Source organism: Lipophrys pholis (genome assembly GCF_963383615.2).
Source record: "Lipophrys pholis genome assembly, chromosome: 7".
Taxonomy (NCBI): Eukaryota; Metazoa; Chordata; class Actinopteri; order Blenniiformes; family Blenniidae; genus Lipophrys; species Lipophrys pholis.
In genome coordinates this window covers 21,462,911-21,480,269 of record NC_137638.1, presented here as the reverse complement: position 1 = coordinate 21,480,269, position 17,359 = coordinate 21,462,911, and the positions used below count along the sequence as shown (strand labels likewise).

At 40.2% G+C, this 17,359-nt stretch overlaps 1 protein-coding gene across 1 annotated transcript in view; it reads left to right on the top strand.

Moving 5' to 3' along the window:
- Positions 1-5: 5 nt before the first annotated feature.
- The window catches only part of mctp1a (multiple C2 domains, transmembrane 1a), a gene marked incomplete at its 3' end in the record, with an annotated part of 134,251 nt that continues 116,897 nt past the window's right edge, over positions 6-17,359 (top strand). The window contains 1 exon segment of the mRNA XM_080468269.1: positions 6-636. Within this exon segment, the coding sequence (XP_080324395.1) occupies positions 100-636 (537 nt within the window). The 5' untranslated portion in view covers positions 6-99.

Below are 17,359 nucleotides of genomic sequence, written 5' to 3'. Positions count from 1 at the left end.
TGATCATCAGTGGAAGTGCACCGAGCTGCAGCAGCCCAACTGTGACATCCTTTCACTATACACAGTGTGCTCAGGCTGGCTGGCTGCTGCACAGGCACCATGGAGCAAAAATCACCCAAGGACGGCAGCCCAGGCAGGGGACAAGAGTCTCTTTCCTACCAGCGGAGGATGTGGAAGAATTTCCAGGAGAAAACCAAACCGTGGCTCAGTCCGAAACTGGGATCGGAGCGTCGGAGCGGTGCCGGGGGCGCGGAGGGCAGCAAAAAGGAATCGGGCTTGTGGATGTTTAAGAGGAAAAAGAAACAACTGGACCGGGTGTTTTCGTCGTCTCAGCCGAACCTTTTCTGCTCCACACCGGCGCCTTTTGAAGGGGATACGTGTCTTGGAGGCGACGCGGTCCCCGGGACCAGCACCAACGGACAGTCTCTGCTCCGGCCGCTTGGCACAGCTTCTGGGGCCACGGGGAGCAAACCCGAGCTGACAACACATGGGAGCCCCAAACTCCCCGTGTCCCAGCTGATCATGTACCAGCAGAAGAGCTCCTCTCTCGGCTCGGCGTGCTTCGAGGAACTGGTGGTGAACCCGGCCGCGATATTGGGAGAGGAGGAGCAGCTGCGTAAAAACGCAAGTGATTCTGTGAGTAAAGAGTGGTGCAACACGAAATGCATCGAGTAGCTTTTATATTACCAACAAACAAGGCTATTGCACACTTGAAAAATAAAATAAAATAAAAAAGCCTCGAGGAATGAGTCTGGACTATGTCCAGGAAATTAAATGAAGGGAGACAAGTTTGAGGACGGTGATGCTGCGACGTTCCTACTGCTCCTGTCATGTGATGCGCTCTTTGATTTTCCACTCCACTGATTTCTTTACTCCTTGCTGTATATTGCATTACTGTGCATAACAGATGACTCCAGAGTAACCCATTTTACGACTGACAGCAAACACACACGCTGCACAACACAATCACACACAACTCATCATGCAATGCCTATCGCATGCGCTTATTTTGATTAAAGAGTCCCTGGGAGAATCTATACACAGTCTGTATCCTCTGATATCAACGGCCTCCTTTTGCCTGATGATATCTCTTTCTTTCACTACAGGGACTGTCCTCTAGCTTCACAGTCCATCTGTCACTCTGTCCTTGCCTGCAGACACAGACAGGGGCTTCCGCAGGCATGTGCACTCTCAAGGGCTCATCATGTCCTTTATTGTCTTGAAAAAATGGCCAGTTTGCAAATAGTCATGACACAGTCCACCAGCAGTGCTGGAGATTGATGCCAGGTATATTCCCACATCACTAAACATGCTGAGTCATGGCGCCCTGGGAGAAACAATATCAAAGGGATGTGTCAGCTGGCATGGGTTGTAGTTGTGAAGGCTGCATTCAGAAAAATGACATCTGAATAAAAAAACAAAACAAAACCGATCAAAACAACAACAACTTGAAATTAGAAAAGTTCAAACCACTTAGAATGCACTGTCTGAGAAGAGCAATGATTCAAGATCGGTATCTAATGAAGTGTCTGAATTCACATTTTTTAGATTTATGGCTAGTTCACGGGGTAAAATGGATAATTGATCAAAATCTTATGGTATTTAATCATAGGAGCGTATTACTGAAGCTCTGTGAATGCACTTGAGTGCATTCTTGGTCCTCACAACCATTGAACTGCTTCTGAGCATCATCCAGATCGCTGTCTAAAAGTAATTTAGCATTGAGTATGAGTGGCTTTTTCCTGACTAATGCTGGCAGAACCCATCCTATCCATTAAAACTCTATAGGAAAAGTGCAGTGTGCTCAGCGGAACAGGTAGAAGGGAGCAGATATTAGTGACCTCACGGAAATAGATCTTGCAACTTCACCACAGCGCCTCACAGTTACATAATAGGAAAATATCTTGCTTTTGCCAGATAAAGTTTGCGTACCCGAGCATTGTTTTGTTGCCATGATTTCCTTTCCAGTGGACTGAAATATAACCGTGATAAACATCATAATAGCATCCCATTCTTGGGATGCATCTCAGATCCTTTGTTTCCTCGACTGTATACAAGTACAATGACAGGTGTAAACAATACTATCTTAATGTATTATTTAATGAGGTTAGGGGAAGAAGGAATGAGAAAAGAGTGTATTAAATGTTGGTCGATGAAAGGAAACAAGGCCAGTGGAGACACATCAGAAAGGGGTACAAGTAATGAGAGATGATGAGGTCAGATGAGATGAGATGAAATGAAGGTGAAGTGTGGAAAATGAGGATTAAAAATGAGTATGAAAGGAGAATATATGGAAACAGATGAGAAAAGATTAGGGGGAAGCATAGTAAAACAAGGTGAGTAGAGTAAATCATTTTCACCACAAACGGATTATCTGTCTAAAAACAGCAACAGCAAGGTGCTGCGAACCTTTTCTAATTCAACATGAAAGAAAAGTCATTTCCCTTTTATAGTTAACCACAAATCCATCATTTCCATCGATACTAAAATGGAGGTTTATAAAGTTTAAAGACACATTCTTGTGGGTTATGTGAGAAAATATAAAGTTTTAGCATGCAATGTGTCCTGAGGTGAACTTCTGGACACAAATTAACCTGAACTGAACTCAATATTAAAGAAAAAGCATTTCACAGTTTGAGTAGGAAAGTATAAATGATGGAAGGAATTATTGCCAAGTTCTGGGAGTGATTTCATTATTGATTCTACACAGAAAGAAAAAAATGGATTCGATTTTTTTTTGCTTTCACTGCAGAGCAAAACTGTGTGTGTGTGTGTGGGGGGGGGGGGGGGGGGGGCTAGTTATGAAAAGAAATATGACAGGTTAAAGGATCAGTTGAAATACAAAATGATTACAGCCATATTCCTGATATTACTTTCAGGTCACCTTTGCACCTTCCGTAATTCACTTGTCTGAATGAATTATGATTCTGGAGAAATGGGCCATATTAGATCCACTTTTTAAAATATTTCTTTCTTTTCTCCAAATAGAGGCGGTCGCACTGTAATTATTTATATTTTGTAGCTGCAACAGGGTATCAGGCTGACCTCCTTTTCCATTTTTAGACTAACAGGTTTTGCTATCGAATTTTGGTGAAGTCTGTCCTACATATGTGTTTGAAATGAAGCAAAGCAGAAGAACCATTCCAATTCATTATTTTCCCTACTTTTTCTTTTTCCACTACTTTTGGCTCACCCTTTTTAAAAAAAATGTGGATCAGGGTTTACTTGTTTACAAGCAAGGAGAGTTCCTTGTTAAAATAATCTCCAAGTCTCAGGCAGATTAAGATTTCAGTCACTCATTATGTGACCAACCTACTGAGTCCAATATCAATTACATTGTAGTAATACTGACGGGGACACATCTGTTATTGGAGAAATGTGACTCCATCCATCCATTCATCCATCCATCCATCCATCTGTCCGTCCGTCCGTCCGTCCGTCCGTCCGTCCGTCCGTCCGTCCCTCCGTCAATCCATCCATCCATCCATCCATCCATCCATCCAGATCATTCAAACGGACTCTGTGTGAAGTCATTTCACGTCCTATAGGCAGGTCACCAGTCCATCACAGGCCAAACACAGAGAGACACACAATGACACAAACTCACATTGACACCTTCCGTCATTTCAGAGTCACCAGTTCACCTGAAGTGCATGTCTTAGGACTGTGAGAGGAAGCCCGTATGCAGACGCCACGCAGAATGTTCCCCAAGCCTGGACTTGAACAGTCGCCATTCCATCACAGGGCAAATGCTGGGAGACAGAAAACACACTCACATTTATGCCCATGGGCAATTTAGAATGACCAATTAACCTAATATGCATGTTTTTAGATTCAAGGAGGAAACCTATGCACACACGGGGATAACATGCGAACGCCACACAGCAAGGCCCGCCCGATACTTGAACCCATGACAGTCTTACTGTGAGGCAAGAGCACTAACTACTGTCTTAAGCGTAAGCACCCAATATACTAAAATCATCAATACAAAAGGAATTTATTTGAATGCATAGGGATTGACAAATAATGCTAAATAAAGTGTTTTAAAGTAAATCTTCAATGTCTTTGCTTAGAAATAATAATGATTTTGAAGGCCTTTTGTTTTTCATTAAAAGTGGCAGATACATTAGAAGAGGAAAATGACATCAGCTCAGCTTGTGAAGCTTATTTTTTGTATATTGTTTTATCATGGTCAGTTATACTCTTACAGCATTTCAATGTGAATTATATATGCCTGTGACTGAGTTCAAAGGTGAAAAAATGCTTAAGTGGCCAGCTGTCAGGAAAATTCCTAGTAAAACCTTAAGAGGCAAAATTCAGAGAAATCAAACTGAAAGCAAGTGAAAAGTTTCAAAAGGTATTTTAATAAAATCCTGTGGCAAGAGGAGACAGGTCACTCACAACCTGCGTCTTAGGCCGTTCACGAGTTGTCTCCAATCTTCTTTCACGGTTCAACTTTTTATGGAGTGAAAAAACAAGCTGTGTTTAAAAATGTGTACCGGTGTGCAAGTATCTTCAGTCCCACCCTTTCAGCACGTTTTCTGAGAGTGCTAGTTAAAGGGCAGAACTCGTGAAGATTAAATAAATTCATCTTTAATTAATTAACAATTGTTCCTAACACTATTGATTTGAGCTTGTTTCTGTTTTTTCTGCAGCTTGACTGTCTCTTTCAGGGCCGTCAAACTCATTTTCCTTCAGGGGCCACATACCGCGCAATTTGATCTCAAGTGGGCTGGATCAGTAAAAAATAGTATTCTGGTAAATAAATAACCACAACTCTAAATATACGTTTGTCTTTCTTTTAGTCCGACAAAGTATTGCTATGTCGTTAAAGAGTTCACATTTAATCCTTTTTTACAACACATGACAAATCTGAATAAAATAACTACAAAATTCAACAATCTTATTTCTCAGTTCACCATCTCCACAGGTGCTTTACAACTTACAGGTCACAGTTCACAGTTGGCTGTGGCTTGGTTGGTAGAGAGATGGTCTTCCAATTGGAAGGTTGCAAGTTTAATTCCACATATCAGTGTTGAGTCTTGAGCAAAACACTGAACCCCAAATTGCTCCAAAAAGATGGACGAGGCGCCTTGCATGGCAGACTTGGTGCATGTGTGTGTGTGTGAATGGGTGGATGTGATTAACGATGTAAAGTGAAATCCATTTATCATTTTTACTATACCATTTACATCTTAAAAGGCATGAAACATGAAGCTGGAACCAATAAATATAGGAGGCCAGTTCATATAATCAGCAGAAAACATTTTTCAAATTCTAGAAAAATGACTTTAATCTAGACACAAATAAAGCACTATTATACCCCTGCATGCCCGTGGTGGTCAAATAAATATATTGCAGTTATTGTCATAATTTCTAACAGCCGGCAAGTTTCATCTCGCGCACGCGAGCCGGAAGTTTGACTGTAATTTCTCTTGACATCGCCTGGGACATTGACAAGTTCAGTGACAGCTTTAACCCTCCAAGTCTACACAATTACTGGATGTTTCAGGACAGTTTGGTGTCCTGCGAGGTAGTTGTAGTTCGTTTGCGTTTCAGTGTTGACCAGACGTTTAACCGGAAACTCGCTTGTGGACGTTTTTTTTTTCTCTTCCGGTCACTGCAACCTTCGACTGGATTTTTATCTCTCAACAAAACAAACTATTTTCAACCTATGGTTGACAAAGGTGAGTCATACCGTTACATTCAGTTGGGAAATATGTTTTATTTTTGTTTACAAACATTTGCGCGTCGATTTGAAATATTTTTGTTTCTGAAAGTGACACAATTCTAAATCTAGGTTCGGTTATCGTTACAGGTGATATGAAAGAAACGCTGCTAGCTTTTATTAAAATCAATTAAAGGCGGATAGAATTGTCACACTTACACATTTATATTGTTTCTGTGTGTGATTTTTGAACAATTATTAACTTTGATTGAGTTAAAAATAAAAATCTAATCTGACATTTATTTTTTGCACCACCGACATTTTAGCTCTAAGAGTTAAATCACGTTTCATATGGAAGAATATTACACTTTTAACACTAATGACCATAATTATTAGTATAAGATTATGGTCATTAGCGTTATAATTGTAATATTCTTCCCAAAAGAATTCTGCAATAAGAAACCTATACATTATATAAAGTAACACGTAGCTAAATCAGTTTAGTGAAATACCACTCATTAGTCATCAGGACTGAAAGCCAGAAACTATCAATTTGAGTCAACAACAAATAAATCCTGTGATATTCCTGTGATGGACTTGTGGTCCACCCTGGTTGTACCCTAACTTTCAGCCTAAATATAGTCTACCTTCATATTGTGAGTAAAGGAGATATTAAAGATGGATGTGCAGGAGAATGAAATGTTTGAATCTATATGTTTTACTGCAATTGCATTTTGACAGTCTTGCTTTCAGGTCTCATTGAAATCTTTCTCTCTGTTTATTTTTTTCTGCGCTGTTCATATGGAGTATAGTAAAAATATTCAACACTTACTCTCCATGAAAGTAGGTCTTTATATATATATATATATATATATATATATATATATATATATATATATATATATATATATACTCATGGCTTTATGCTAAATATATTAAATGCAAAACACACATCATAGAGGGGATTTCCATTCATGACCTGAGAAGGAATCATTGGTTTTTAAGGAGGAAACTAAGTACTTTATCATCTTTTTTTTCTTTTAAGTTTCTAAATACAAATATTGGCTCAACTTTACTTACCATGAACTTAGTATTAAAGGATAAGACTTGGGCTGCACATTGGGCTGTGGTTAGAACTTGCCTCATAGCGAGAAGGTTGTGAGTTCAAATGCATGCACTGTGGAGTTTGCATGTTTTTCCTGTGATATGTTCCCCCTGGGGACTCCCACAGTCCAAAAACATGGATGTGAGCCCATAGGTGTGAATGTGAGTGTGTATGGTCTGTCTTTGTGTTTGCCCCCACCCTGAATGGACCAGCGATCCATCCAGAGTATAGCCTGCCTTTGCACAGAGTTAGGGGAGCGGTTTCTGCAACTTGCAACCCTGAACAGGATAAAGCAGTATGGAGGATGGATGGATACCTGATAGATCTGTTTGCTGAATCTGCACCAAGGCTTTCAAGTGCCTGTTTCCCTTGTGCTTCTGTGGGTTTTCACAGGTTTTCAACTTTCTCCCACAATCTCTTTGTTTGTTTGTTTGTTTGTTTGTTTGTTTGTTCGGCAACTTTGGTGCGACTGTGTGCATGAGTGATTGAGTTTCTCACTGTGTTCCTCACTGACTCAGTTCTGTATGAAACCCATATAGGAGATAAATATTTTTCATTTTAAAATGTTTACAAGGTGTCATGAATAATATATGTAGGCAAAATTGTATGAACATTCTCCCTCTTGCAGATAGAATCAGCTTCCTTTGTCTGTCTGTAAAAGTCCCGATTGGCGATTTTGTAGAATGCTACTCTGCTTCATGTTTGATATTTTAACTTCTCATTTTTAAGTCATTGTCCTCCTTTCCTAAGGCTGGACTTTGAAATGAGCTATCTTGGGATGTCCTGGAGTGTGGCCATTTTCCTAGAGGTGTTGTGAGAGTAGTGTCACAGGCATTTGAAAACAGCCCGTGGCCTCATTCTGGAAGTCTCTTGATGGCAGCTTATTAGGATTCATTACAGCCAGTGGGATCATCGGTTGTAACAGATGCTGGCAAGCACATGATTGATGCTGACCTCCAGTGTGTTAAAGCTTTCTGAACTGAGGAAGAGAAAAAAAAAGAAGGTATTTTTGCAGTGACAGAAATATGACTGACACCTCATCCAGACATGATGAAGGGTTCTGACTCTCTGTGATTAAGTGTCTCGTAGTGCCTGGACGGCGTCAGTTTCTCTGTCAAGGAAAGCTGTGAAGGTCCTCTGGAAGTGGATTTATCTGTCATCAAGGACACATGTGAGCCACAAATTAAGTGTTAATTTCAATAAAATAAATTTCTCGCTCTGATTGACAAATGTGGGTATTTTCTCGCTACTAGCTGTACTATGAATTTGTGACCTAACAGTTTGAGCTTTCTGCATGTTTAGAAAAAGAGAAAAACAGAGTGCATCATGTGGTAAACAGTGGCCGGCAGGCTTTTCTGTGTATAGTCTGCATGTTCACCCTGTGCATGCAATGGTGTTTACTCTGGTTTCCGAGCATAGTCCAAAAAACATACATCTGAGGCCAATAGATGACTCTAAAATTGCCCTTAGATGTGGTTGTGAGTGTATATGACTCTTAGTCTCTCTGTGTTGGTTTACTGATGGACTTGTTCAGAGTGTACTTGCCTTTGCCCAAAGTCAGATGGGATTAACTCCAGGGCCCCGCAACCATAAATTGGATGAAGCAACATAGAAGATGGATGGATGGATGGATGCATAGATGGATGAATCATCTTTTTTTTTTTCTGTTTTGTTTTGAGTCATTTTAAGATATTCTGTACCTCTCTAGATGTGTTGGTGCAAATGGGATTTTCTACAGTTCTTCAACATTGTTCAGCATTGTTTTTTTACATTACCATCCATGCATAATGTTTTAAGAACTTAATTTGAATCAAGATCCTCTTTTGCATGTTCAACTGATTAAAGTAAAGAAAACATGGTAGCTGGGCAAGAACAGAAAACAAGAGTCACTATTTTAAAGCAGTCTCAGTATAGAAAACTGTGAATCAGCCTCTATATTGAATTTGGCCCACCTGGTTTGAAGTGTTCTTGTGGCAATGCCACAGAGTGTTTGTGTCACTTTTGCACACCAACCTTGTCCTTATCCATTTAACATTCATCCTCCCTCTGTTCTCACCATGTTCCTGACGGGGAACCTGATGTGCGACGTCCCTTAACTATCTCATATCATCCTTGTTCTTAAATGGACACCATTTCATTCACAACTGCACTCTGAGGAGGAATCTAAAATATATTGACCTGTCAGAAGAGCAGCCTGAGTTCGACAAGATGGGGACTGTGCACAGTGCCCTCCAGTGCTGTCCTCTGCAGTCTCCTCCTGCCGCGCATTCTCAGGCTCACGCACACACGACTATGGTGTTTACAGGCATGCATGGCCATACAATCATTCGTCCGAGCCCGCAGTGCAATACAGTAGTAAGCAACATTAAGCAGGTTGATATAAACTGCTAAATGAGTCGGGACGGCCGCTCTGCCTCACTGAATAGTAGCATTCTGCATAAACAAATAAAAGATTGGTGTGGGTCAGGTTGTACTCGCAAAATAAACCGCCTCCTTCTCTACCTTAAGGCACTAACATAGTGATGAATCATATACCTTATATCAATGAAGGTCAAATGTGGTGGCAAAAGTGATTGCCAGTCAGCGTGATGAGACAGCAGGTAGAGATGGATTAGCCTTTAAAGCTGTAGATCGAGCTGAGGAATTAGCGTTTTAGCTCCTAATACTAACCTCCCACACTGATTAATCATCACCGAGCCGAGTCAGACCAACACAGTGGCCATGTGCGCAAGGAAGGCAATCAAATTACAGATGGCCTCCCTCAGCAGTCAGCTGCGTGATATATGTTAGATTTGAGCAACGTTTTACAGTTATTGAAGTGATTAGAAAATGTTGAGCTACAATATGTTCCTCCGCCAAACATACCATATGCATCTGTCTGTAATTGTATCTTTCACTAACTCTCAGACCTAAACTCTTGAAATGTAACGGCCCAGCAGCTGACCTTAGACAGCTTCTCTAAGTAGGTTGGGATGCACCAGAGAAATACAATGTAGCACAGGTGGGCTGTGACTGCTCTTCCCAGACAAAAAAAAACAAACACATGGTGACCAAAGGCTGTGGGATATTTTTCCTAATCCTCATGCTAATCATACATTTGCAACTCAATGTAGGCCCCACATCCTCAGTGGTGAGTAGATATTGAATATTTGCAAATGAGCTTCCCTGTAGCATAGATTAATATGCCCCAGTCGTCAGAGAGTCATAAGTGTTTCTGCAGCCCATTAGAATCATTATGAGAGCTCGGTCATGAGCTGGATCTACTGCAGTTTAAGAGAACATGTGTATCTTTGTATGGTTGTGGTCCTAATGCTGCGCTTTTGAAGCATTGGAAACAAGAATGTTGTTTATTTTGGAAAGGGGTTTATGTTCTCCAAACAACTCAGGGGTTTAAATGACCTGATTTGCTTATTATTGCCTCTGCTACCACATCTGCCAAACATGAAATGCCCTGAAAGTGGTTACTATTGTTTCTTTAAACATGTAAACAGGAGTTTTATTGTTTGTGCCTCCAGGCCGTGGCTGATAAATGGCATCAGGTGCGAAGTAGAGTGTTACGTCACGCTTTAGTTCACATTTTCTGCTGTCTTCTACAACAAAGTGGTTTGCACACTTTTTAAAGTTGTTACTGTTTAATAAGCGCTTAAATATAGACACCGAACCAGGATGATATTACGTGAGCAGATCAAAATGTTCCATTTTACCTAGAATGTGTAGTGGTTGAACTCAGGGGAAACATCTTTATGTGCCTATTGGGTTTCCTGTGAAGTCTTTGTAATCATTTCAAAAGCCTCTATATTGATCCAGAGACACAGCGAGACAGAAAACAAGAGAGACAGACTGAAAGAGAGGGTTCAGATACAAAGGGGGGAAGTTTCTTTATTCTACAAAAATAGATGGACTACTTTTTCACATTGTACCCTATATTTATGTGTTATCTGTTTTGTTGGAAACATTACTTCCAACATGAGCTATGTGCTCTATGAGCCAGTGGTTACATTGTGATTAATGGTAGGCCGGTATAGACTGGTAGGCTGGTAAAATATTCATGAACTCAGTACTAATATTGATAGCTTCTGTTCTAGTTCCTTCACTGTTGGGTATTTTTTGCTCTTGGTGAATAGCTTCACAACACTACAGTGAGTCACTACTATGGTGTTCGTCAGAGTTTGGTCTGATGATTATATTTAAGAAATACACTCTGCATTAATGACCCACTACATTTGCATTTCAAGTACTTCAGCGATGCTCTGAGCAGCTTATAATGAGTAAAACTGTGGCTGCAGTGGGAGATCATTTATCATTATCTGACGCAGGTGATATCACAGAATGCAAAGGGTTTATTATATTGGAATATTTGATGAAATGTAAGGTAGAGAATGTTATTTCTCTGTATATTTCTCTTGTGTTTTGACCGACATGACACCTTCAGCTCTATAACTGTAGGTAAGACAGTGTTGTAAGGTGAAATATTCAGGTTCGCGCAGCTTGTACTTTTTGGCTCGCCATACACAGCGAGCAGACAGACAGGCTGCACATGTGTTTTCCTGGTATTGTGGTGGCACGATGTTTTTCACACGAAGGCTTGTTTATTTTATTTAATTAAATTTTTTTTAGCATCGTGTGGGTGGTATCTAGTTGATGATGAATGTGACAAGATTCCTTCCTCACATGTCTTTGCTTCATGTTTATCCTGCTCTGTGTTCAACCATGATAGGATTAGTTATAATGTTCTTGGTGGTCATCCACCGGAGGCATGCAGATTTAATGAAATTTCATTGGGGCCTTTTTGAGATTACATTCCGAGAGCGTGTGATACCAGGGAGGCTGTAGTGTAATATAGTGGTTGGCGCACTTGCCGCAATTTGAAAATATCCATCGTCCGGTTTCAAGCTTGGGCTTTTGCAGTCAGGCATGTACATGTGTGGGTTTTTGCATACGAGGTGAATAAGCTCCTGTATATTGGCCATAGATGTGAATGTGTGTGTTTAGTTCCATGTCTCTTTGTATTTGTCCTGTGATTGGTGACTTGTTCTTTGTCTACCCTGCCTTTTGTCTTTTGTTGGATAGATGGATATGTTACTATCATACATGCTTTTTTGTCAATTTAAAATCTTACTTCTTGGCTTACAAATTCCATATCCTGCATATCTCATGGATCTCACACGACATTGCTTCAAAGTTCACATTCAACATTTGATATTGTTCCTTTGCTCCTATTGATGTTGGGGGTTGTTCCCTTATGCTATTTATCGTGTGTCTCTTATTTTGTAAAATTTTATCATCTTGTCAATGATTTGTACTTTCTGGAACTGCTTTCAGTGTTGTGTGTGAATCTCTGGTATGACAACGTTTTGTTTATCTTACTATCATCATGATACAGATTTCAATTTAAAATCTGGCCATCTTACCACAATATGTAAATAAACTTATCTCCACTGAAAATCATTTGCATGAACTTCAACGATACATTTTGAAGACAGATTAGAGTTTCTTTTTCTGTATAAATGAATTACATTTGACATGTTTGGTGTTTGCAGTCCAAAATGCCACCTAACTCTGCATGCGCAGATTTCTTGGTGCCTAAATGTTGTTTTTGGGGTGTTTCTCTGTAAAGCTGGCATCATTTTGGTGTAAAGCTCCTTTTATATCTTTGGCTGCATCATTTTGGAACTTGATGGTCTGTTTAGCATGGCATGATCCACCTCAGAGCAGCCAGCCAGCTGCTAAAACTCCAGCTTTTCTTTGCCCGCTTAGGGATGCTGTCTCTGTATGCAGGGATCAGCTGATGGGCAACTCTGCCTGTCAGCTGAGAGTGTTACAGCATGAAATTCACTTTCTATCATACTATAGAGAGCGATGTGAAGGTTTGGATCAGAGTTGGAACTCTGTTCTGTCTCAGGTGGTGTGGTTTCTGAGTTTTGCTGCTGGATTATAGAAGAGACCTAGTGCCACCTACTGGTACAGAGCTGATGTGGCTCTCTGGCGAGAATGAAATTGGCATCATATCATCAGTTAGGAGTTTTGTTTAACAGTGGCATGTTTTCCTGATATGTTCATTTATATGACATTGAGTCCAACTTCTTCACGTAGCAGTTTCTCTTTCACCTCAAAAAGTTAAGTTGTATTACAGTTGTAGGGCTTCTTCTGTATCTGTTACTGTCAGGGACCCTTGGCCACACATTTCATTATTCAATTGAATCTGGAAACTAGTATTAAAAGATTTAAGCTTCTAACAATCATGGATATGTTGTTGAATTGTTCTCATACAAGTATCATTTTCTCAATTAACTGACATGAACTGTACATCTCTGCAATAGTTGTATATATCTGAAAATCAGAAATCTGAGTGATTTATTGTTTTAGGGTTAAAGTTGGTTTAAAACTAGTGAACTGACTGAAGTTTTGAAGAGACTGGAATGCTTAACATTTGGCAGTGTGATAAGATTCTCTTTCCTTGATAGATGATGGTTGATGTGGGCGTCTGGAAACATTTGATATGTTTCTTTGCAACACATTTTTGGCATAAGAACCTTTTTTTTGTATGATCTTTTGACTGACAACTTTAGATTTCTTGTTGGACACAGAAAGAACTCAGTGTCCCCGCTATTAATAATGACGGTCTAATGTGTAACTAGGATGAGATGTGATAGATGACTTGAACAGTTTACATACGTTTTTGCAAACTCTTTTTAAATCTAAAATGTATACATTCCCAAATGACGAGTCAGAGCAATGATGACGATGATTCTTGTCAATTTGCTTTTATTTAAATTTAATGAATAGTCTGAAATAGTAATGTATATCAAAGCTGAATGTGTTTGTCTTATCCTCACATTTCTCTCATCCCATGGCTCGATGGGGATTTAAGGAGTCACTCAGATATGTCGTCATTGTCTTCTGTCTTCATGTCTTCTTTGCTTATTTTGCTTTTTTTCCCCTCTTCCATTTTCCCTTGGTTAGGTGGCTTTTTAGTGAGTGTGCTTCCTCTCTTTTCCTGCATGTCCATCCATCCATTCCTTCCACTGTCTCTCCATCAGCAGTGCCAGTTTCTTGTTTGATCCATCCAAATAAACAGCTTCCCTGTATCTCTGGTCTTTTCTCCTCCTCTGATTCCTTCTTCAGTTGACCGGTGTCACAGACACTATGGATGTCAGATATAAGCCTCTTTTCCTGTCCAGCTGGTTGTATGTTGGTGTGGGTTTTACTGGTGGCGTCTGTGTCTTCCAGCATCATTGATGTTGTCATCATTGGAGTCACTGTCACTCTTAAGTCTTCTGTAAGGTGAAACGTTTAACTCAAGCTTATTTTGTGGCGGCGGCTGATCTGTGAAGAAGTTTCAATTCAAAAAGTGTTTTCATTTTCTGCAGTGCTCCTCTTGTATGCTTTCCAATGGGCCTCTTTCATTAGCTCTCTCCTAACCCGCACTCATCTCTTGTCCCACGTTGTTCTGAAGTGGGGTCTCTGACGGGCTTCTTCTACCACTCATTCTGCCAGCTTTTCTTGCAGCTCAGCTCTGATCTCATGTGTTAGTACAAACAACGTACAAAATGTGCCGTCTTCCATAACAAAATAAGTACCGTTACATCTAGGAACTCTACCTGCTGAGGAAAAACCCGATTCTTGTCTTTCTTTAAGGTTTTTCTATCAGGATGAGTTTCTGAGCATTTTCTTTGAGGCAAAAACAGATTGTTTTAGGTCCATCCATCCATCTTCTATACCGCTTTATCCTGTGCAGGGTCATAGGGTGCTGGAGCTTATCCCAGCTTATAGGCAAGGGTAGAATACGCCCATATTGTAGCCGCAGTCTTCCCACATTTCCGATTCTACACTAGTGTTTCAGGAGTTGATTGTTAGTTAAATAGCAGAGATTTGTTTTTTTCTTATTATTTGTTCTGCACAATTGCACCAAGTTTTGTGTTTGTGTTTTGTGTACAATTGTAACAACTTATCCATAACTGTGTGGCCATGCAACATTTCTGTTCACTGCATACGTGGTTCCCATCCGTCTGTCTGCTACATTGCTTTCTCCTGCTTAGGGTCATGGCGTGCTGGAGTCAATCCCAGCTGTCACTAGACCTAAGGCTGGCCACATTGTGGACAGTTTGCTAGTCCATCACAGGAAAAACACACGAGGGCAGACAATCTTAGTGCTATGAGAATTTTAGAGTCACCCATTAACTCTACAATGCCTGTTTTTGCATTGTGGTAAGGAACCAAACCACTGGGAAAATGCCCAGGCTCAGCACAGGAAGCCCCCCAAGCCCGGACTCAGAATCAGGGGTATTCAAGCTGTGAGGTGAGAATGCTACCTACATACAGGAATGAATATTTACACATACAAAACTTTTCAGTCACCTATTTTAACATAATGAAGTGGATACCTAAATTTATCTGACCTTTTTGTTCAAGATAATGTTATGTCATATCAGTACAAAATGTACATGTACAGTACATGGCATTTTGTGATTGTTATGGATTATTTTGTAATCTAAATTTGGTAGGTCACATTTTGGGATATTTTAGGGAAATATAATTATTTTTTTAATGTTCATATTTTGATTCACTTTCTGCCACCAGTCTCTTAAAATTACTGTTGTATCTTCAGCTTCATCTTTCACCATCTTCATCAGTTTTCTATATTTATATTAGGAACGGAGACATGTAGGGTACACATGCCATGTGCATATTCCTTAGAGGTAAACTATAATTACGGCTTGAATTGTTAACTAGGCATGTATGTAATTCTTATCAGGTGCCTGTTTGTGACTCTGCTTTTCCTGGCATCTCTCGCTCCAACAGGTGGCTGCTATTTCTAAGCCATGAGTGGGAGCACAGGTCACAGTCTATAAAAAGACTTGGAATGCCACCACTTAACTTTTTATTCTTTTCATTTCAGTTCATTCTTTGCTGCCTGTCATTTAAGCTCTTTGTATGTACTCTCTTTTTTTCGGCCCCATCTCAATTCCAAATCAGTGTGTTTGTTTACTTTCCATTGCAAGGCCAAATTGTAGAGATGTTGTGAATCGTTGCCGACTTGTTAAAAAAACAAAAACAAAACAAAAACCAATATTGAGGAACGCTGTGTTCAGGCTGATCCTGTCTGGCTGTGAGTGGAAGGCATGACCATTCACAGAAGTAGTGTCAAATTAGTGCGCTGCATCCTCTCTGGGGACCCCTGGAGCTGAGAGCTCAGATAAAGATTCCTCTGGTGCACACCTGCTGTTGGCATTTGTTGCGATAGCAGATATGGTGGGAGACGTACATGCATGGTTGAACGTTAATAGGGACACATGCTGCTTAATCTATGTACTCTCTTTGAACCTTGACATCTTGTCTTATGTACGCTTTATAGTGCAGTGAAAGTCTCTTCGCTACTTGTACAAAGTTTCTTTCCTCCATGAGCTTCACAGAATCAGAGGTAAGTTGTTGTTTTTTTTAGCACACTTGTCAAACTAACGGATTTTTGTTGTAGCAAGATGAATCTACTGGGATTGTCTTTGACTCAGGGAACATTGTCTTATTCAGTAGTGTGTTGTCATTTGAACACGCTCTTAAATGTCGGCGGAGTTGGACTTGACTCATGTTTTCAGTAGGTGAATCTGACACCAGTGAAATATATAACTAACAGCTTGACACTTCTATCAATATCTCTTTAATTCAATAGAGAAAACTGTTTCAATTTAGACATCTAAGAACTCATGTGATGTTGATCCGCTTACCCTTAATAACTTGACAACAGTGACTCACCACAGACAGTGCACACTCCCACTCAGCTCGCTGGTCTTTTTATGTCCTTAGGTGAAAAGCCCTAGTGAAAATAAACACATCAGTGTCACTGGATGTTTGCCGTCAACATTTAATTTAGCACAAGTCGGGCCAGATGTTTGCGGTTTTATTTTGTTTGTGTATTTGTTTATGTGTTGGAGATTCAAATACTGTTCAGTCTTAAAGGGGACATATCATGCTAAATCCACTTTTTTAGCCCTTAAATGCATGTTGTTGTATATTTAGAGTGTTTAGAAGTACAGAAAAGTTCAAAGTAGTCTCTTCAGGTGCTCCGTTGATATCTTTATATTCTGTTTTGGTCATATTTTGCGATCCGTTTCGATTTTTCTATTCTCTATTACGTTTTTTGAACTATTACGTCACAGTATTCCCGGCGGAACTGCCAAATTAGGACATCGACACTTCGAGCAATCCGCCATTTTTGTTTCTCGCTGCGATTTTGTAGTCCAACCTAAGGGTGCCGAAGTTACGAGAGGATAAGTCGAACTGTTCGGTTGTTGGATGTAGTAACCCACAAGCTTCGTTACACCGTCTCCCAGCATCAGAACCTTTTCGAAGTGCCTGGTTGAGTTTTATTTTTCACAGAAATGTACCCACATCTGTGGGTAAGGTCATTTTTGTGTGTGCGAAGCACTTTAAGGACGACTGCTTCAGCAACCTCCGCCAGTATAAAGAAGGATTTGCCGAAAGACTTCGTCTGATTGAGCGGTCAGTTCCTTCTATCTATGGAGACGACGAACAGAGCACTTCGGTAAGCTGTATATAACGCTAAAAAGTGTGATGATAAGACGTCCCTG